The sequence below is a fragment of the Bos taurus genome, chromosome X (assembly GCF_002263795.3).
Source record: "Bos taurus isolate L1 Dominette 01449 registration number 42190680 breed Hereford chromosome X, ARS-UCD2.0, whole genome shotgun sequence".
Classification (NCBI taxonomy): Eukaryota; Metazoa; Chordata; class Mammalia; order Artiodactyla; family Bovidae; genus Bos; species Bos taurus.
The window spans coordinates 60,025,071-60,046,963 of NC_037357.1; the positions used below are offsets into that span (position 1 = coordinate 60,025,071).

General features: G+C 41.5%; 1 protein-coding gene across 2 annotated transcripts in view; it reads right to left on the minus strand.

Annotated features, from left to right (window-relative positions):
* The window catches only part of TRPC5 (transient receptor potential cation channel subfamily C member 5), a 355,906-nt gene that overhangs the window by 58,179 nt on the left and 275,834 nt on the right, over window positions 1-21,893 (minus strand). For both annotated transcript variants that reach the window (XM_059883295.1, NM_001166574.1), the window contains 2 exons: window positions 7,914-8,250; window positions 2,240-2,379 (listed from right to left, as the gene is read on the minus strand). In XM_059883295.1, the coding sequence (XP_059739278.1) occupies window positions 2,240-2,379; window positions 7,914-8,250 (477 nt within the window). The remainder of the gene's footprint in view (window positions 1-2,239; window positions 2,380-7,913; window positions 8,251-21,893) is intronic.

Consider the following 21,893-nt stretch of genomic DNA (forward strand, 5'->3'; position numbering starts at 1 on the left):
AGGGAGGTGTGTCTTCATCCAAGCATTGGCTGAGAAAGGGTCACAACTCAATGGGTATCAAAGTTCAGTTTAGTCTGTACATATGGAGTAAGGGAGTGCTGGGATAAATCTAGGTGGTGCTATCCTAGAAGACAAAAAGACAATTACTCTCCATTTTTAGTGTTATCTTGGGGGCACTGAGGGCTAATATTAGATATGTTTGTTCCTTTTGAGTACTTTGGTATGTGCCTTTTGCCTCTTGGTGTTGTAGCCCACGTGAGGTAGAGTGTATATATAAGTGTATATATACATATCGTTGACTACTTTTTCACTCTAATAAAGGATCTTCTCAAGGCCAGTTTCTGTCACAGTGTGTCATACTGCCTCAGTGCAATGATGATCTGAAATTTTTAAAAGGGCCTGGGACCAGCCCTATGTCTTTACTTCATAGAAGTTGGCTCAGCCTACTTGGTGGAGTTCATTTCGGACTGATGTGCCTGCCTGCACAAGTGAACCCGACTGCTCACTGACAATTGCTCATTGTAAATCCAGTCTGCATGTGGCATCTCCTATTTGTAAATTCTTCTTTGTTGTGAAGGGCTCCGACTTCTTGGCAAATGCCTTTTTTTGAGTTAAGTATTTGCCAGTGTGGTGCATTTACTCAGCTTAGTGAGCTGATTTATCCTTACACTCTATGGTGAGGAAGTATCTGGTCCTTGGAAGGCTTGCCAGTGAAGGTGGACAGGGTACGTGATTAACTAATGTTGGGCATCTGTTGACACAATTTCACATCCCCAAGGGTTAATCATTTGATCATTTATTCTACACTTTCCTGTTTAAGCAGAACTCACCACTTTCTAGATTGATAATGTATTGTCCCTCCAGTGTATAAATACCACTTCCAAAGGAAGAATTTTTTTTTTGGCAAACAGTGTTACTTAGTCAGCTGAGTGCCAGAATGACATGGATTTCATCCAGGCACATTAACCAGAGATTCAAACATTTTCCTTACCAGCTTTTTCTTGTAAGGAAGTTGTAAGTATGTGTTGAACGATCACCACAAAGTATAAGCATACTCTTAAGCTTCTTTCAAAAATGTTTTAGGACTGCATTCAATATTCACGCTCCATGTAACTAACTCCCAAGGTCTTAAAATTTATGCAATATGCATATTAGAGATGTAAAAATAAACTAAGTTGTTGGCGATTTGGGGGACAGCCATATTCCCATTCTAAAACTCCTTCATGTGGGATTTCACGCCAAAAAGCATGACTGACTAGACAGTCTTGGAGATGGAGTTGTCAGCTTTTCCTCATGCTGGAGAAGTTCACTTCACGGTAGAGACAGTGCAGCCATTCCAGTATCTAATGAGCATCAAACCTGAACTCAGAGCCTGTGACTATCCAGCGTGAGGTGCTGGACATGAAGCTATTTCTCAGGATAATGCAGGCTGTACATTATGTAGGAATAAACATCAAAGTGGGGTGTGTGTGTGTGTGTGTGTGTGTGTGTGTGTGTATGTGTTATCTGGATTGGTAGAGACATAGAATGGGTGATACTCAAAAAGGTGGATTCATAGCAGCTTGAACGATCATCCTGGTGATAGAAGTGATGCAGGAGGCAAAGACTATTAAAAATCTATGTCTCACACAGTGAAGTTTCTAGGGTTCTGCTACCAATCCTACGAAGAACACTTGAGGGAAGTGTGAATATTTGGCTTTGAGAAGAGACAGCTCAGCAGGCTAGGGAGAGATGAGTTCATATCTGAAGCACTTTATGGAGAAGGAACATCTTTGTTCTGTTTGACCCCATGATGAGGAAGGATTACTAATGGATGTGTCACAGGAAGAATAATATTAGAAAAATATAAAGCAGCACTTTTAAATGAAGTGACAAGAGTTGAGAGAGGCTTTTGGAAATTGAGTGAATGTCTTGTCTCTGCCTCATGCAAACATCAGTGGGCTATCTTCTTGGCCAGGATACTGTAGAGAGAATGTAAACACTGACTGAGTGGGTGGGCAGCTGCAGACCTTTTACTGTCAGAGTTGAAGAAGCTAAGAATTCATTTGCAAATTGCTCCATTCTCCACTGTCTGGTTAGGTGGACACTGCTTACAAGCCACTGAAAAAATGTCTATTTTATGGTACCTTTCCATATGGATTGACAGTCTTAACACTTGCCCCCTAAACTCTTTGTGCTCCCATAGCTAAAGCTTACTGTAAACAAATGATTAAGAAAAACAGCAAATATTCCAAGTTACCTTGACATAGGCTACAATCTTCAAGGAAATAGTTGCCAGGTAGAGTGAGTTCATTGCAAAATCCATCAGGTTCCACCAGTCATGGATGTATTCAGTAAATCCACCATCCCACATTTCCTTTATCTCCCCCCAAATGAAACCTGAAAAATGGAGGCAAAAGGTTTATTGCTTCACAGCATCAGACTAGTCATCACAGTGAAAGTGAAAGTGAAATGGAAGTCGCTCAGTCGTGTCTGACTTTTTGCGACCCCATGGACTGTAGCCCACCAGGCTCCTCCGTCAATGGGATTCTCCAGGCAAGAATACTGGAGTGGGTTGCCATTTCCTTCTCCAGGGGATCTTCCCAACCCAGGAATCGAACCCAGGTCTCCCGCATTGCAGGCAGATGCTTTAACCTCTGAGCAGGAATCCCCAAATGAAGAAAGAGGAAATCAATGAATGAATTGGGAGTCAGTGGAGCCCCTAGGAGTGGTAGTAACTTTCTTCTTTCTTTGCTATCTCACCACTCTGTCTTGAACTTGCCAAACTGGATAGACTTTACTTAAAGACGCCTGTATGTTATAGTTTTCTGGATGCTACTCACTTTTACATTGTTACTATAGTTACTGGAATGCTGCTGCAATTTAGGGTGTCTGACTCTACACTCTTCCCATTTTAGAGTGGGGGTTATTTACTCAATGAATTAATTAAGTATCATAAGGGATTGGACTTAGATCATACCTGAATGGTCTAGTGGTTTTCCCTACTTTCTTCAATTTAAGTCTGAATTTGGCAAGAAGGAGTTCATGATCTGAGCCACAGTCAGCTCCTGGTCTTGTTTTTGTTGACTGTATAGAGCTTGTTCATCTTTGGCTGCAAAGAATATAATCAATCTGATTTCGGTGTTGACCATTTGGTGATATCTATGTGTAGACTCTTCTCTTATGTTGTTGGAAGATGGTGTTTGCTATGACCAGTGTGTTCTGTTGGCAAAACTCTATTAGCCTTTGCCCTGCTTCATTCTGTATTCCATGGCCAAAGTTGCCTGTTACTCCAGGTGTTTATTGACTTCTACTTTTGCATTCCAGTCCCCTATAACGAAAAGGACATCTTTCTTGGGTGTTAGTTCTAGAAGGTCTTGTAGGTCTTCATAGAACAGTTCAACTTCAGTTTCTTTAGCATTATTGGTTGGGGCATAGACTTGGATTACTGTGATATTGAATGGTTTGCCTTGGAAACGAACAGAGATTATTCTATCATTTTTGAGATTGCATCCAAGTACTGCATTTCAGACTCTTGTTGACCATGATGGCTACTCCATTTCTTCTAAGGGATTCCTGCCCACAGTAGTAGAAATAATGGTCATCTGAGTTAAATTCACCCATTTCAGTCCATTTTAGTTCGCTGATTCCTAGAATGTTGATGTTCACTCTTGCCATCTCTTGTTTGACCACTTCCAATTTGCCTTGATTCATGGACCTGACATTCCAGGTTCCTATGCAGTAATGCTCTTTACAGCATCGGACCTTGCTTCTATCACCAGTCACATCCACAACTGGGTATTGTTTTTGCTTTGGCTCCATCCCTTCATTCTTTTTGGAGTTATTTCTCCTCTGATCTCCAGTAGCATATTGGGCACCTACCGACCTGGGGAGTTCCTCTTTCAGTATCCTATCATTTTGCCTTTTCATACTGTTCATGGGGTTCTCTAGGCAAGAATACGGAAGTGGTTTGCCATTCCCTTCTCCAGTGGACCAATACAGTGGAAGTGAGAAACAGATTTAAGGGACTAGATCTGATAGAGTGCCTGATGAACTATGGACGGAGGTTCTTGACATTGTATTGGAGACAGGGATCAAGACCATCTACATCAAGACCATGTGGAAAAGAAATGCAAAAAAGCAAAATGGCTGTCTGGGGAGGCCTTACAAATAGCTGTGAAAAGAAGAGAAGCGAAAGCAAAGGAGAAAAGGAAAGATATACGCATGTGAATGCAGAGTTCCAAAGAATAGCAAGGAGAGATAAGAAAGCCTTCCTCAGCAATCAATGCAAAGAAATAGAGGAAAACAACAGAATGGGAAAGACTAGAGATCTCTTCAAGAAAATTAGAGATACCAAGGGAACATTTCATGCAAAGATAGGCTCAATAAAGGACAGAAATGGTATGGACCTAACAGAAGCAGAAGATATTAAGAAAAGGTGGCAAGAATACACAGAAGAACTGTACAAAAAAGATCTTCATGACCAAGATAATCACGATGGTGTGATCACTTACCTAGAGCCGGACATCCTGGAATGTGAAGTCAAGTGGGCCTTAGAAAGCATCACTATGAACAAAGCTAGTGGAGGTGATGGAATTCTAGTTGAGCTATTTCAAATCCTGAAAGATGATGCCATGAAAGTGCTGCACTCAATATGCCAGCAACTTTGGAAAACTCAGCAGTGGCCACAGGACTGGAAAAGGTCAGTTTTCCTTCCAGTCCCAAAGAAAGGCGATGCCAAAGAAGGCTCAAACTACCGCACAATTGCACTCATCTTACACGCTAGTAAAGTAATGCTCAAAATTCTCCAAGCCAGGCTTCAGCAATATGTGAACCTTGAACTTTCTGATGTTCAAGCTGGTTTTAGAAAAGGCAGAGGAACAAGAGATCAAATTGCCAACATCTGCTGGATCATGGAAAAAGGAAGAGAGTTCCAGAAAAACATCTATTTCTGCTTTATTGACTATGCCAACGCCTTTGACTGTGTGGATCACAATAAACTGTGGAAAATTCTGAAAGATATGGGAATACCAGACTACCTGTCCTGCCTCTTGAGAAACCTATATGCAGGTCAGGAAGCAACAGTTAGAACTGGACATGGAACAATAGACTGGTTCCAAATAGGAAAAGAAGTACATCAAGGCTGTATATTGTCACCCTGCTTATTTAACTTATACGCAGAGTACATCATGAGAAACGCTGGACTGGAAGAAACACAAGCTGGAATCAAGATTGCTGGGAGAAATATTAATAATCTCAGATATGCAGATGACACCACCCTTATGGCAGAAAGTGAAGAGGAACTAAAAAGCCTCTTGATGAAAGTGAAAGAGGAGAGGGAATAAGTTGGCTTAAAGCTCAACATTCAGAAAACTAAAATCATGGCATCTGATCCCATCACTTCATGGGAAATAGGTGGGGAAACAGTGGAAACAGTGGCTGACTTTATTTTTGGGGGCTCCAAAATCACTGCAGATGGTGATTGTAGCCATGAAATTAAAAGATGCTTACTCCTTGGAAGGAAAGTTATGACCAACCTTGATAGCATATTCAAAAGCAGAGACATTACTTTGCCAACAAAGGTCCATCTAGTCAAGGCTATGGTTTTTCCAGTGGTCACATATGGATGTGAGAGTTGGACTGTGAAGAAAGCTGAGTGCCGAAGAATTCATGCTTTTGAGCTGTGGTGTTGGAGAAGACTCTTGAGAGTCCCTTGGACTGCAAGGAGATCCAACCAGTCCTTTCTCAAGGAGATCAGCCCTGGGTGTTCTTTGGAAGGACTGATGCTGAAGCTGAAACTCCAATACTTTGGCCACCTCATGAGAAGAGGTGACTCATTGGAAAAGACTCTGATGCTGAGAGGGATTGGGGGCAGGAGGAGAAGGGGACAACAGAGGATGAGATGGCTGGATAGCATCACCGACTCGATGGATGTGAGTTTGAGTGAACTCTGAGTTGGTGATGGACAGGGAGGCCTGGCGTGCTGCAATTCATGGGGTTGCAAAGAGTCGGACATGACTGAGCGACTGAACTGAACTAAGTATCAGTATTATCCCATATAGTCCTTATTTTCCACTATATATGTCTTATAGGGAAAATTTGTCAATGAGTTTTGAGGTATGCAAGGAGGCCATGGTCCAAAGCACTGGATGTTGGGGCTGAAGCTAGGCAATGGGTATCAGAATCATTTAAAATCCTCCTTTCTCTTCTCTCCTCTCATTGTGTGTGGGTTTCATGGAATTCTGCCTGATGACATATTAATAGATGTTTCTTTAGCTTTGGTATGTTGAAAGCAGTAAAAGGAGCGACTGTGGTCTAAGTTAGTACGTCTCAACTTTATTTTTTTATTTACTTATTTTTAATTTAAATTTATTTAATTGGAGACTAATGGAGAAGACTCTGATGCTGGGAGGGATTGGGGGCAGGAGGAGAAGGGGACGACAGAGGATGAGATGGCTGGATGGCATCACGGACTCGATGGAGGTGAGCCTGAGTGAACTCCGGGAGTTGGTGATGGACAGGGAAACCTGGTGTGCTGTGATTCATGGGGTTGCAAAGAGTTGGACAGGACTGAGTGACTGAACTGAACTGAACTGAATTGAATTCCTTTACAATATTGTATTGGTTTTGCCATACATCAACATGAATCCGCCACGGATGTACACGTGTTCCCAATCCTGAACCCCCCTCCCACCTCCCTCCCCATACCATCCCTCTGGGTCATCCCAGTGCACCAGCCCCAAGCATCCTGTATCCTGCTTCGAACCTGGACTGTCGATTCGTTTCTTATATGATATTATACATGTTTCAATGCCATTCTCCCAAATCATCTCACCGTCTCCCTCTCCCACAGAGTCCAAAAGACTGTTCTATACATCTGTGTCTCTTTTGCTGTCTCGCATACAGGGTTATCGTTACCATCTTTCTAAATTCCATATATATGTGTTAGTATACTGTATTGGTGTTTTTCTTTCTGGCTTCATCTCAGACTTTAAAACAGCGGTCCCCAAACTTTTTGGCAACAGGGACCAGTTTTGTGGAAGACAATTTTTCCACAGACCAGGATGGCAGTGGGGTGGGGTGAGAGATGGTTTTGGGATGATTCAAGTGCATTACATTTATTGTGTACTTGATTTCTATTATTTATTACATCAGTTCCATCTCAGATCATCAGGCATTAGATCCTATAGGTTGGGGACCCCTGCTTTAAAATACATGCGAATTACATGGGGATTATGTAGATTCTGATTTCACAGACCCTAAGTGAGACTCGCAAATCTGTATGTCTAACAAGTTGATGCTAACATTGCTGGTTTGGGGACCTCAGTTTAAGTATCAAGGACCTGGAGGGTGGTGATGCACTGGAGGGTCCAATGCAATGTAATTATGCCTGGAGACTTCTGGTTAAGGCTGCTTTTTTACCATGAATTGTGTGAATTTCCTAGGTTTCCCTCCTGGTTGTGAAATCAGTATCCAAATAGGATGTGGACCCTGGATAATAAGTACAGGGATCATTTAGCATAGTCATAGGAAAGCAGCAGATTTTGGTGGCATCCCCTCAACTTCAGTGATGGGAAAGAAGGCATCAAATAGACTGTTCAGCACTTGCCCTGCCCAGCCTACCTGAGCCTGTCCTGACTAACACTTGGCTTTCCCTCTAAACCCACTGACAGACAACTTCCTTGTCATTGACGAAGTTAGGTTAGTTGAAACAAGCCCTGGGTACACTGCCAATCTCATGGCAAACCCTGTGACAGCAAGTGACCCAGGCCCAGGGGGGGGAAGGAACCACGTTTCTGAGATTCCCAACAACTATCCCACCACACAGAGGAAAGGTGCCTTATTTCAGGGCCAGTCCAACTGCTGATTCCAGTAGTTTCTTTAGACAAGACCAGCAGGCAGTCTGGCCATAGCTTCTGGTCCCTGTGACTCACCGAGAACCCAAGGCAGTATCATCCACTCCACAACAGTCGGGGGAGGTCCTTGTACATGGAGGTCTGTCCTGACGATGTGCTGAGAAGCCAGGAGAAGCATGAAGAGGAAGGTCAGATATGACGCTGTGTGGCAGATAAACTTGATGAAGGGTTTCTTGATGAACAGCCCAAGGTTGCTCCTGGGTGAGATGAGATAAGCAATAGACAGCATGGGAAACAGGAACCCAATGGTCATGCACGTCAGAAGCTTGACGACCCAGTGTTTCCGCCGCCATCCAGGGAAGCCGTCGTACCACAGAGTGGCAAGCAACTGTTGGCAATTGGGCTGGGCCACAAACTGGGAAAAGAAGAGAACAAGTCAGGCATCTGGGACGGCTGGGAGGAAGTCTACCTTCATAATCGCTCTCCTAGTTTACAGCCAGCTTATGGCCCACTCCCAGAGGAGGCCTGATTTCCAGGGTCCCACAGGTGGGTCTAATCTCAGAGCCAACTCTACATGTCAAGCTAGGAGAGTTAGGGTTAATGATTTGTTTCCTACATTAAACAAAATCGCTCTGGTCTGTGCTTTGGCATATGTGCCCCCTACTCCCCACTTTCATCATATTAGAGAGATGCTGCCTCAAACTTGGCTCAGTATCAGAATCATCCAGGGAACATGAAAAAAATTTCCTCATTCCCAAGTCACACCCCAGACTGACTAAATGAGCCTCCTCTGGGGAGTAGAACCTGGGCAATTGTTCTACAAAGCTCTCCTGGGAATGTACCTGCCTCTTTGCAGAGAATCATGGGGATGTTTCATTTCAAGTGGATTCACTTTTGCTTATTCCCCCAGCTTGCATGAGATCATCAACAAGTGTGTACTTCGGGCAAACACAAACTGGCAGCGAATAAGCTCATGCCTGTGGCTATGGTTTGGAATGGAAATGAGTTCCCTTTTTGATTTTTTTTTCCCCTCCTTTTGCTTCTGAGCACCTCTTGGCTAGCAAAGAATCATGTTGCTACTTTGCCATTTAACACCTTCTCTAGTCCAGACATGCAAAGGAGGAAAATATATTTGGGGGCCAATATTATAAGATGGTACCTAACTCAGCTGGGATTTTACTTAGAGGCAATCTACAACATGTCAGTTATTAATAGTTAAGAGATCATCAGCATTGCAAGTCACCCTCTGGCTGCTACTTCCTAGTAAGCAATTCAACAGGGAGCTCAACTGTCAGCAATCGTTTTAAATATTGCCTCTATCTGATTGCTGCAGCTTCCCATGGGAAAGGTTAAATGGAGCTGTACCATATAGTTTTCTGGTACAAAGGAAATAAAATTCTTCCATCATTTATCTGGCACTCAAGGTAAACTAGGCCAATTTTGTTGTTAGTATATCTGTGAAGGTCTCTAGCTTCCCACCAAAACCATTCTCCCCTTCCTTAAGCACAGGGGGGACTACATTTCCCAGTCTCCCCTGCAGTGAGGCATGGTTACATGACCAAGTTCTCAGTAATGGAATGTGAGGAGAAATGATGATTGGCATCACAAGGCCTGACCTATGGAAGTCCCCTATGTTCTCTCCCCTTCTTGCTGACTGGGATCTGGTAACTCAGGGTGGTCCAGGGGCTTCTGTTAGCCTTTGTCCTTCGATGACCACGTGGAGGAGAACTATCTTGCTGATCAAGAATATCTATCTTGGACAGTTACATGACTGAGATAATTATATTGTCTTTGAGCCATTCTCCATTTTTGGGTCTAGCCCACCCTAAAGCAGTTTACTATTGCAAAATGACAAAAAAAAAAAACCAAAAAACACAACCTCTAAAGTCTTTTTATCATGAGGTCTCATTTTCTCAAAAGATGTTCATGATCCCCCTTATATCCTCACATCTCCTTTTCACACAATCACACACAAAATGACAAAATCCTATACAGTCCCTTTTTACTCTTCTCAGCATTATAGCCTGTGCCAAAGCCTGGGATGAAAAGGTTCTAGAAAAAGGTACAAAAAAAATAGAAGGGTAAAACAAAATATTTGAGTGCAATGGAAAAACCACTGGGAACACACAGTCTGGTGAGGGAGACAGATATATAAAAAGATAGTTATGAAACAGTACAGTAAGGGCATATAAATGGATGGAAAACAGGGCATAATGGGAACACAGAGGAAGTGCAAATCTGCTCAGCAAAGGCTTCCTGGAGGAGGCAATACCAGAATGGAGCATTAAAGGATTTGTAGAAGCTGGCTGCATGTAGGGGAGGAGAGGGGAAGGGAGTAAACAACTAAAGTGGAGGGGATAATATGACTGAAGGCATAGAGGTGAAAATGAGCATGACTGGTACAGGGAGTCTGGGGAGGCTGCTGCTTAACTGCAAGGCTCTGGATGGCAAGAGATGAGGCTGGAGAGGTAGGCAAGGGTTACAGAAGATCAAAATGATAGTCTTCAACCATTATAAATAGTATGACTTATTTTAAGAGCAATGGGAAGCCATGAATGATAGGGTGTGTGTGTGTGTGTGTGTGTGTGTGTGTGTGTAGAACAGTAGAGTAGTTTAAACTATAGACACTTGAGCTAGATTACATTGGTTTTCTCTGTTCTTAAAAGTATTCACCTAAAGAATGGAGTTAATAACAACATCAGCAATAGAGGATTCGTGTAAGGATTAAGATCAGTTACTACACAGGAAACACTTAGAACTATGTCTAGCACATAGTAAGGGCTCATTAAATCTTGGCTGCATATATCATCATGCATGTGCCAGAATCGGGTTTAGACATTAGAAAGATCCTTCTGGTTATTGAGTAGAAAATGGCTCGGGGGCAGAAGGTAGGCAAAGTTAGGGGTAGGAAAATTGGAAAAATAAAACTAAATAATCAACAATGAGAAATACATTCAAATGAATACCAGTCAGTAAAAATAAGGTGAACATTGTTATATGTCAATATGCAGAAATAAAGAAGGATATAAATATAACCCTAGGGAAAAAAGCAATGGGAAAGCCTGTTTATTAAATTGTTGGAATAGTTTTGCTCTGGCAAAATAAAATTGAAGGAGATTTTCACTTAAGGTAAAAAATATTCATCTGTATAATTTGTTTTATTGTATTTATTTAATAATTATAATGCCTGGTCTATGTCATGCCTTTTGGTAACTACCTGTGGTGATGCAAAGATGAATTAGATGTGTTCTCCATTCTCAAAGAGCTTGGAGATGAATGATATTTTTACTACAAATGACTTACCAACAAATGAAATGTAATGAATCAAAATAAGATTATGTCACCCTCCTCTATTTACAATTTCCTCACTGTCAATATTGCCCCCAAATACTGTTCTTAGAGATTACTATACAATTTGATATTTCCACAGTATCAATTAATCAATAAATCTTATTTATACCTCCAGAAGAAAAAACAAACTAGGGGCAGGAAGACAAGTTAGAAAGCCATTGTTAATCTTGTACAAAATGATCATGACTCAGACTAAGTTAATGGCAGTAGAAATGAAGAGATGTGCTCAGGTTCAAAATATAGTGAAGAGGTGGAATTGGCAGGATGTGGTGATGGATGAGATGTGAAATAATATACAGGCTGCTAAGGCTACTGCTAAGTCACTTCAGTTGTGTCCAACTCTGTTCGACCCCATAGATGGCAGCCCACCAGGTTCCCCCGTCCTTGGGATTCTCCAGGCAAGAACACTGGAGTGGGTTGCCATTTCCTTCTCCAATCCATGAAAGTGAAAAGTGAAAGTGAAGTTGCCCAGTCATGTCCGACTCCTAGCTACCCCATGGACTGCAGCCTACCAGGCTTCTCAGTCCATGGGATTTTCCAGGCAAGAGTACTGGAGTGGGGTGCCATCACCTTCTCCAATAATATATAGGGTGAGAGGGCAAAAGGGAGAGAGGCTTCTTCTGTGGGTGAATTGGTAGGCAGTAGTGCTAAGAGTGGGAACACTGAAGCTGGAACAAGTTTATGCATGCATTTTTATACCTGCTGAGTTAGATTTGTCTGTGGGACATCTAGATGGAGATATCCAGACTGAAGTACTGATGTTACACAAGGGTCAGCAAACTTTTTCTGTAAAGGGCCAGACAGTAAGTATTTGCAACTTTGCAGACCACATCATCCCTTTTGCAAAGACTCAACTTAGCTGGTTCAGCACAAGCCCAGCAATAGATAATATGTAAATGAATAGGTTTAGCTGTGTGGCAATAAAACTTTATTCACAAAACAGGTAGCAATTTGTAGTTTGCTATTCTATAGTACTGCCCCCTAATGCTGCCATACCAGACATTTGGACCACTTCTCCATAGTCTTTATGATCTCCTAGGACTTCTTTCTCTTGTGCATCCCAAGAACTCTGACCCAATAAATAGCTCTTTCCTAAAGCAAAAATTTGGTGGTGTTGTTTAATCGCTAAGTCATGTCTGACTCTTTTGGGACCTCATCAACTGTAGCATGCCAGGTTCCTCTATCCGTGGGATTTCATAGACAAGAATATTGGAGTTGGTTCCCATTTCCTTCTGCAGGGGATATTCTGGATCCAGGGATTGAACTCGCATCTCTTGCATTGTCAGGTGTTGTCAGGCAGATTCTTTACCACTGTGCTCTCTGGAAAGGCTTCAGCAGTAAGGAATCCGCCTGCAATGCAGGAGACACAGGACATGCAGGTTCGATCCTTGGGGTCCGGAAGATCCCCTGGAGAAGGGAATGGCAACCCACTCCAGTATTCTTGCCTGGGAAATCCCATGGACAGAGGAGCCTGGCAGGGCTAGAGTCCATAGAGTCACAAAGAGTTGGACATGACTGAAGTGACTGAGCAGGAGCAAAGCAAGAATACAGATGTGAAGCTTCTTTAAAAAGTGGATATAACTGTCCACTTCATGTGGACATAACTGTCTACTTCATATGGACATACGACAGGCTTCAACAGTACATGAACCATGAACTTCCAGATGTTCAAGCTGGATTTAGAAACAGCAGAGGAACCAGAGATCAAATTGCCAACATCCGTTGGATCATAGAAAAAGCAAGAAAGTTCCAGAAAATACCTACTTCTGCTTTATTGACTACTCCAAAGCCTTTGACTGTGTGGATCACAACAAACTTTGGAAAATTCTTAAAGGTGTGGGAATACCAGACCACCTTATCTGCCTCCTGAGAAATCTGTATGCAGGTCAAGAAGCAACACTTAGAACCGGACACGGAACAACAGACTGGTTCCAAATTGGGAAAGGAGTATGTCACGCTGCTTATTTAACTTATATGCAGAATACATCATGTGATATGCTAGACTGGAGGAAGCACAAGCTGGAATCAAGATTGCTGGGAGAAATATTAATAACCTCAGATATGCAGATTACATCACCCTTATGGCATAAAGTGAAGAAGACCTAAAGAGCCTCTTGATGAAAGTGAAAGAGGAGAGTGTAAAAGTTGGCTTAAAACTCAACATACAAAAAACTAAGATCATGGCATCTGGTCCCATCACTTCATGGCAAATAGATGGGGAAACAATGAAAACAGTGACAGACTTTATTTTCTTGGGCTCCAAAATCACTGCAGATGGTGACTACAGCCATGAAATTAAAAGATGCTTGCTCCTTGGAAGAAAAGCTATGACCAAACTAGACAGCATATTAAAAAGCAGAGATGTTACTTTGCCAATAATGGTCCATCTAATCAAAGCTATGGTTTTTCCAGTAGTCATGAATGCATGTGAGAGTTGGACCATAAAGAAAGCTGAGTGCCAAAGAACTGATGCTTTTGAACAGAGGTGTTGGAGAAGACTAGTGAGAGTCCCTTGGACTACAGTCAATTCCAATCAAACCAGTCAATCCCAAAGGAAATAAGTCCTGAATATTCATTGGAAGGACTGATGCTGAAACTGAAACTCCAATACTTTGCCCACCTGATGCAAAGAACTGACTCATTGGAAAAGACCCTGATGCTGGGAAAGATTGAAGGCAGGAGGAGAAGGGGATGACAGAGGATGAGATGGTTGGATAGTACCACTGACTTGATGGACATGAGTTTGAGCAAGCTCTGGGAGTTGGTGATGGACAGGGAGGCCTGTTGTGCTGCAGTCCATGGGGTCACAAAGAGTTGGACATGACTGAGCTACTGAACTGCCTGATGACTGTCCAATCGTTATTTTCAATGCATCTGCTCTGATTTTCACTTTGGCTGAAGATGATAATTTTAAAGTTGGACAGGTTTTTATTTTCTATGTTTGTATCTGACAAGAGTAGTATAGGGTGGTGTGGACTCTGGCAGAACAAATTACAATTAGAATGTTATAAAGCAAACTTGTCTTAAGCCACCATGTAGTATCTAATCCAAACAGGTCTATGAGCTTTGAAGGCAAAGTTCTAATTCCTGCTTGTATATTGAAGTTCCAGTTTGACAGGTTATTTAATAAATCTCTAGTTGATTTTGAGAATGCCTCAGAAAGAGAGATTGCAATAAAACCACAGTGTGTATGTGTTGTGTTTGAGTACACTGAAGGCCAAAATGTACAGAGCCTAGAGCAGTAGTTTTTAGTTTTGATGAAGTCCATTTTATATCTTCTAGTTCCTTGTGCTGTTGCAACCATATCTAAGAAAGCATCACTCAGTCCAAGACCACAAAGATTTACTTTCATGGGTCTGTCTATGAATTTGATCACTTTAGCTCTTATACTTAGTTCTTTGATCCACTTCAAATTAAGTTTTGCATATTGTGGGAGGAAAGGGTCCAACTTCATTTATTTGCATAAGGATTTTCACTTTTCTTGAGGCAGCAGATAGATGGGCCCTAGGATGAACTGCTGGAGTCTGTCCCCTCTGGACAGATACTCCAAGACAGAGAAAAAGACCAGGCGCAGAGAGGAGCTGAGTCCTGCCCAGATAAGAGATAAAGAGACCAAATATTTCCCAGTCTTGGGGTCAGAGAGACCTTCCCAACTACATATGCAAAGAAAGGCTCCTCAGGGGGTCAAAAAGGGAGGGAGCTGCACCTCACAGTAATGTCAAGTGAAATCAACCTACCCATAGGCCTCTTCACTAAAATCCATCTTGGCTAAGAGATGACATGCACACAGAGGAGGACCCTGAGATAAACTGTGGACTCAGACCCAGGCAATGAAAGACCATTGGCCAAAAGAAATCCCCATATAAGTGATTCCAATTACCCCTAGAGTGCAACTCTCTGAGCCTACCCACGTGTCTATCTGCACAGTCTTTCTCCTAATACACACTTGTTTCACTATTTTCCATCTCTTTGTGGAAATTCATTTCTACACAGCTGACAGGCCAAAGCCTTGTCCCTGTGGTCTAGGGTCTAGCATTTAGCACTCTCACTGCCTCACACACCTCTAGCCAGGCAACCAAAATTCTATTTCAAGCCACTACAGGGCAAGGCCACCCGAGATCAACCCCATTTTTTGAAAAGACTACTGTTTTCCCATTAAATCATTTTTTTAAATTTTATTTTATTTTTAAATTTTACATAATTGTATTAGTTTTCCCAAATATCAAAATGAATCCGCCACAGGTATACATGTGTTCCCCATCCTGAACCCTCCTCCCTCCTCCCTCCCCATACCATCCCTCTGGGTCGTCCCAGTGCACTAGCCCCAAGCATCCAGTATCGTGCATCGAACCTGGACTGGCAACTCGTTTCTTACATGATATTTTACATGTTTCAACGTCATTCTCCCAAATCTTCCCACCCTCTCCCTCTCCCTCAGAGTCCATAAGACTGTTCTATACATCAGTGTCTCTTTTGCTGTCTCGTACACAGGGTTATTGTTACCATCTTTCTAAATTCCATATATATGCGTTAGTATACTGTATTTATGTTTTTCCTTCTGGCTTACTTCACTCTGTATAATAGGCTCCAGTTTCATCCACCTCATTAGAACTGATTCAAATGTATTCTTTTTAATGGCTGAGTAATACTCCATTGTGTATATGTACCACAGCTTTCTTATCCATTCATCTGCTGATGGACATCTAGGTTGCTTCCATGTCCTGGCTATTATAAACAGTGCTGCGATGAACATTGGGGTACACATGTCTCTTTCCCTTCTGGTTTCCTCGGTGTGTATGCCCAGCAGTGGGATTGCTGGATCATAAGGCATTTCTCCAAAGAAGACATACAGATGGCTAACAAACACATGAAAAGATGCTCAACATCACTCATTATCAGAGAAATGCAAATCAAAACCACTATGAGGTACCATTTCACACCAGTCAGAATGGCTGCGATCCAAAAGTCTACAAATAAGAAATGCTGGAGAGGGTGTGGAGAAAAGGGAACCCTCTTACACTGTTGGTGGGAATGCAAACTAGTACAGCCACTATGGAGAACAGTGTGGAGATTCCTTAAAAAACTGGAAATAGAACTGCCATTAAATCATTTTGGTACCCTTGTTGAAAATCAAATAACCATAAATATAAGGATTTGTTTTAGATTCTTAATTCTATTCCATTTATTGATATTTATCCTTATGCCAGTACCCAACTGTCTTGATAACAGTAGCTTGGTAGTAAGTTTTGAAATTGAGAAGCATGAGTCTTCTAAATTCATTGTTCTTTTTCAAAATTGTTTTGATTACACTGCCTCTCCATTGCATTTCACATGAATTTTATGATCTTCTTGTCAATTTACACACAAAAAAGGAACCTGGGTTTTTAATAGGGATTGCCTTGAACCTATAGAACAATTTGGGAAGTTTTGCCATCATAACAACATTAAGTTTTCCAATTCATGAGCTTTTAATGTCTTTCCATTTGTTCAGGTCTTCTTTAGCCTTTTTCAACAGTGTGTCAGTGAAAACAAATATTGCCTGCCATATCAGTAAACAAAAGATGTTACAGCCATTAAACCACTACAGCCACCCCTGATGGTGAGCCCTGAGGGAATTCAGGATGGAGACTAAAGGACTCTGCTGGCTGCCAGTCCATCAGCCATTACAGTTTCCTCCAACTGTGTACCCTGATGGGGATTCAAGATGGAAAAGAGCTGGATACTGGTCTCAGGTAGCTGAGGTGTATATCAAAAGAATAATTTCAGTGAGCCCAGATTCTTGCATCTTCCCATAACTTAGAAAAGTGCTCAATTCTTTAACTTGAGATATCTGGTTTTCTTTAACAGTAATCTTTTGAAGTTCTGACTACTTTGTTTTCATTGCAAAAGCTCCTATATATCCTGGTTTCTCCCTTATCTCTTCAGAGCAGTTTCTCAGAGCTATCTGAGAGGCTGTGGCCCTGGCTTAAGTCCTCAGAAAATCTGCCAAATAAAACATAATTTCAACTTTTAGGTTGTGTAGTCTTTTTTTTTTTTTTTTCAGTTAACAAGTCTTTTATAGTTTTTGCTGTATAACTCTTACACTTCTTTTGCTAAACTCATTCTTTAGTATTTTATTCTTTTTGATGCTAGTATAAATGGAATTTTCCCCCTTAATTTCATTTTTGGGTTGTTCATTGCAGGTGTATAGAAACAACTGCTTTTGTGTATTGATCTTGTATCCTGCAAACTTGCTGAACATATTTATTAGCCCTAAGAGCTTTTTTTGTTGATTCCTTATGATTTTCTATATTCAAGAACATGGCGTCAGCGAATAAAATGGTTTACTTCTTCCTTCACAAACTAAATGCTTTTTATTTCTTTTATTATCTAATTGGTATGGCTAGAAACTCCAGTACAGTGATGAATACAAATGGTGAGAGTGGACATCCTTGTCTTGTTCCTGATTTTAGGGGGAAAGTTTTCAGTCAGTTTTCATTAAGTGTGATATTTTTCAGTGGCTAAGTCATGTCCAACTCTGCGACCCCATGGACTGTAGGATGCCAGGCTCCTCTGTCCTCCACTATCTCCTGGAGTCTGCTGAAATTCATGTCCATTGAGTGGATGATGGTGTAGTATTAGCTGTAAGTTTTTCATACCTGGCCTTCATCAGATTGAGGAAGTTCTACAGTTTTCTGAGTTTTTTTTTTTTTAATGATAATAGGGTGTTGGATTTTGTTAAGTACTTTTCTGTGTCAATTCAGGTGGTCATGTTTTTTTTTTCTCCCTTCCTTCTAATACTATAGTGTATTATATTGATTGATTGTTATGTTGACCCACTCTTGCATTCCAGTTATAATGGTGTATAATCCTTTTTTTTTAATTGCTGGAATCAGATTGCTTTTTGTTAAGCCTATTGTTTGCCTCAACTGTTAGCCATTACCTCAGGCAGCCATGCTATTAAATAATTGCTGCTTATTTTTTTCAAAAAGTGCCCCTAGGGAAAGGTCTATTGGTCTTGAGTCAGATGACACAAAGATAAACCCCGTAAATGGAGCTTTTCTAGAGATTTACCAGATAGGTCATATAATGACAATTCTCTGGGAATGGATCTTTTTGAAGAGCTCGAAACTTAGTCCTTTTCCTGTCCATTGGCTGCCAAACTGCTCCTTTTCACAGTTACTACAATTTCAAAACTTTTGGTTTTCAAGGTTACTGTGGAGCTGGGTAGATAGGAAGAGGGCAAGCTAAACTATCACAAAACTTGCTGTTCTTACTGAGATTCAGCTGTTTTTCTTGAATAAATGTTCCTCTGTTGCAAGCCTTTGGTTAAATTCAAGAGTGGTAAAGAAGTTGAATTTGAAAAGTTTTCCAATGTCTTGTTTTTTTAGAGTGGATTTTCAGAAGTCCCTAACACCACCATTCTAAAAGTGCCTTCCCTCTTGAATTTTTAAATTTTCATGGAAAGTGATGTAGTATTTGTGTGTAAGTTAGTCCAAATGATAGAGTCCTTTTCTAATGCCCTCCTTAGGGGGCTTCAAAGAAACAAGTTTTAGCAGTATAGTAACTTCTTAAAAGTCAGAAGACTGGGTGTTGCTCAAGGCCTGGGAGCATGTCTTAGTCTCCATTATGTTAACAATATTTTGTTAAGTGCCAGGTACAAGGTAAACACTGAATAAATACTTGTTGAATGAGTGGTTTAGAATCTTGGTGGAACACTCTTTTTCCAAAGTCTTCTTTCCTTAGTGTATGTAGGGGGTGAAATCTGGTAGGTAAGTCAAATCTCTTAGGAGTTGCAACTAGGAACTATTCTTAACATAGTCAGATTAGCTACCATATAATGAGTTTTTTCTGGGTTTCCCAGGTTGCTCAGTGGTAAAGAATCTGCCTGCCTAGCAGGAGATGTGGGTTTGATCCCTGGGCTGGGAAGATCCCCTGGAGTGGGCATGACAACCCACTCCACTATTCTTGGCTGGAGAATCCCATGGACAGAGAAACCTGGTGGGTTATAGTCCACAGGGACACAAAGAGTTGGACTTGACTGAGTGGCTACACTACCACCACCACCATCACAATGAGCTCTTATAGTATGCCAGACACTCTACTAGATTTCACATGGATCATTTCACAGCAACCCTAAAGGCAGATTATCAGTATCATACTCACTTTAAGATGATGAGACTAAGCCCAAGCTCACATTCCTGCTAATAGTAGAGCCAGGACTGGAGCCCTAGCTTGGCTGACCGTAGACTAATAACTGTACTCTGTCAATCTCTGGATGGTATGATTTGAGACCTGCAGAAAGCTGAATTTTCCAGTATCTTATCTATTGGCCTTGCCACAGTGATTGAAATGCCCACATCATTTATTACTTTGGGTTGAGGCCTTGAAGTTATATTCATGTTTGTAGGAAGTGGTAATATAGAAAACAACTAACTACCCTTAACAGTTTAAAGTGAGTACTTCATATTAGTCAGTTATCTAGCTATTAATATAAGGGGCCTACCTGCCAGCAAACACTAGAAATGATGGGGTGCTCTCTGAGTCTGGGCTCCTAAGTGGCATCTATGAGAGGCAGAAAGAGTCACACATAAATAAGGACATGGGGGAGACAGTGAAGGTCTCAGCTTCCTGGTTTAACCCCAGTACAAATTGTACTGGACTCATATTTTCAACCTGTCTAAATCTTTTCTTCTTAAATCTTCTAGGGACTTCACTACAGTTTTTTTTTTTTTTTCCTTCTGAAATGCTTCATTTCTCCAATGCTCCCAGGAAAGGGCTCTTTGCCTCTCCAAAGAATAATCCTTGAGAACAATATTGTCAGATTCTACTGGAAAGATCTCACTTCTCCCCCAAACATCTAGCAAAACCGCTTTGATTTCACCTCAGCAGATGAAAACTGACTTCATTCAGTGAGAATTATCTCCCTAGTTCCTCACTAGTCTATTATCAGTGACTTTTATTCCTACAGCTGTCAAAACCACGTGACTTTAATACCTGATTCCCAAGCTGAACCCAAGGCAGAGCAGAATCTGACTTGCTCATAGCCAAGGGGATGCAAGGTCCACATGATTCAGTTCAGGCATTTCAACAAGTAGCTCTGTACCCCGCTGTGCCAGTTCTTCATGGCGCATGTGGGGAGAGGGTCCCAACAAGAGACAGTGACAGTGATTCTGCCTGCAGGATCTCATTGAGAGGCCAGTCAAAGTCACATGAAACAAGTAATGGGACAAAAAGGTTTATGTTTAGATGCCTTCACAAGCACTACAGATGGTAAAAGTGGCAGGTTCCCAGATGGCTGGCTCTCAACAGACCAGTGAAGGTTACTCCCCCTCCAAATCCAGAGAACGTTTTGCCAAGTAAGGACATGAAAATACAAAAACAACAACAACAACAACAAGAAAAACCTATGCCTTTTTGATCTCCCATTACCATCATTTTATAAAAATAAAGGTCAGCATAAAGTCTAGTCATTCAAATTGGATCCAATTAGTGTTAGGAAAAGCTCACTACTTTGTAATGAGGCACCTAGGGCATTTAGAGATGGGACAAATCAGCAGGCACTTAGATTCATAAGGGAAGACTGCAGAGAATAATTAAATCATGATTAAAATGATTAAACCTCACCTCCTTTTGGAAGCCTTCCCTGATTGCCTCAGCCAGAGGCGATACCTCCTTCCTGAGCTCAGACCACCTTGCTTCTTCCTTGTGGTATCTCTTGAAGCCCACTTCATGTTACAGTTATACCACTTACATGTAGAACCCTTGACTCACCCTATAAAGGGGAGGAACAACTGGGTATGTGTATGTAACATTTGGGTATGTTGTGTAACATTTCACAACAATTGGGTATGTTGTGTAACATTTCACATCTCAGGGGCTTTACAGGCATTTACTCTTATTTGTTAAGGTGAGAAAATTTCCTCCCTGCCACCCTGCTAAACTTCAGACCTAAATGTTCGACTGCCCAGTGGGCATCTCAAATGCATAACCCAAACAGAACTCTTTCCCCCCGAAGTACTCCCAAACATACCCACACACACACCTGCTCACGTATGTTTCTCTTTTCATTTCATATTCTGTGTGCTTTCAAGGCATTTTTCTAGTAGTAGTCATAACGGTCACAGATTAGATGTATACAGACCTTCCTATGTTTTGGATACTTTTTAAAAGCATTTTCTATGTTTTGAGTAAATCCAGGAGGTTGGTATCATATTTACACCCATTTTACAGGTTAGAAAACTGAGACTCAGAGAGGTTAAATAGTAATAACAGAAATTAACATCTCAGTGCCTGCTGTGTGTCAAAAAACTGTAGCTAGTCTTTATTTAAGAGTAAAGAGCTAGGGACAGACTTCCCTGGTTATTGATTGAGTCCCCATTCTGCAGAGGTAATGGAAAATGAGGGAAAGTCCCCTGGTAGGAGCAGAGGCTGTGGGGTGTGTGTTGAGGGGGACAGATGGGCTCTTGAGAAGTAAGCCAGGCTATGAGGCAGAGAAAAAAAGCTAGTAGCACTGAGCTTTTAGTGGCTCCATTAGGAACAGGCAGTGGTCGGACTACAAAAGTCTTTCTTAACTCCCATCATCTAGCCTGTTCCCTGCCATGGAGGCTGTCAGTAAGAAAAAATTAGATCAGGATCAAACAAGTCAATACCATGTGGAGTTCCCTGATTGGTTATTTGCAGATGATTTTAAATTGTTGGGTGTGTACAAAAATGCAATAGGTGAGA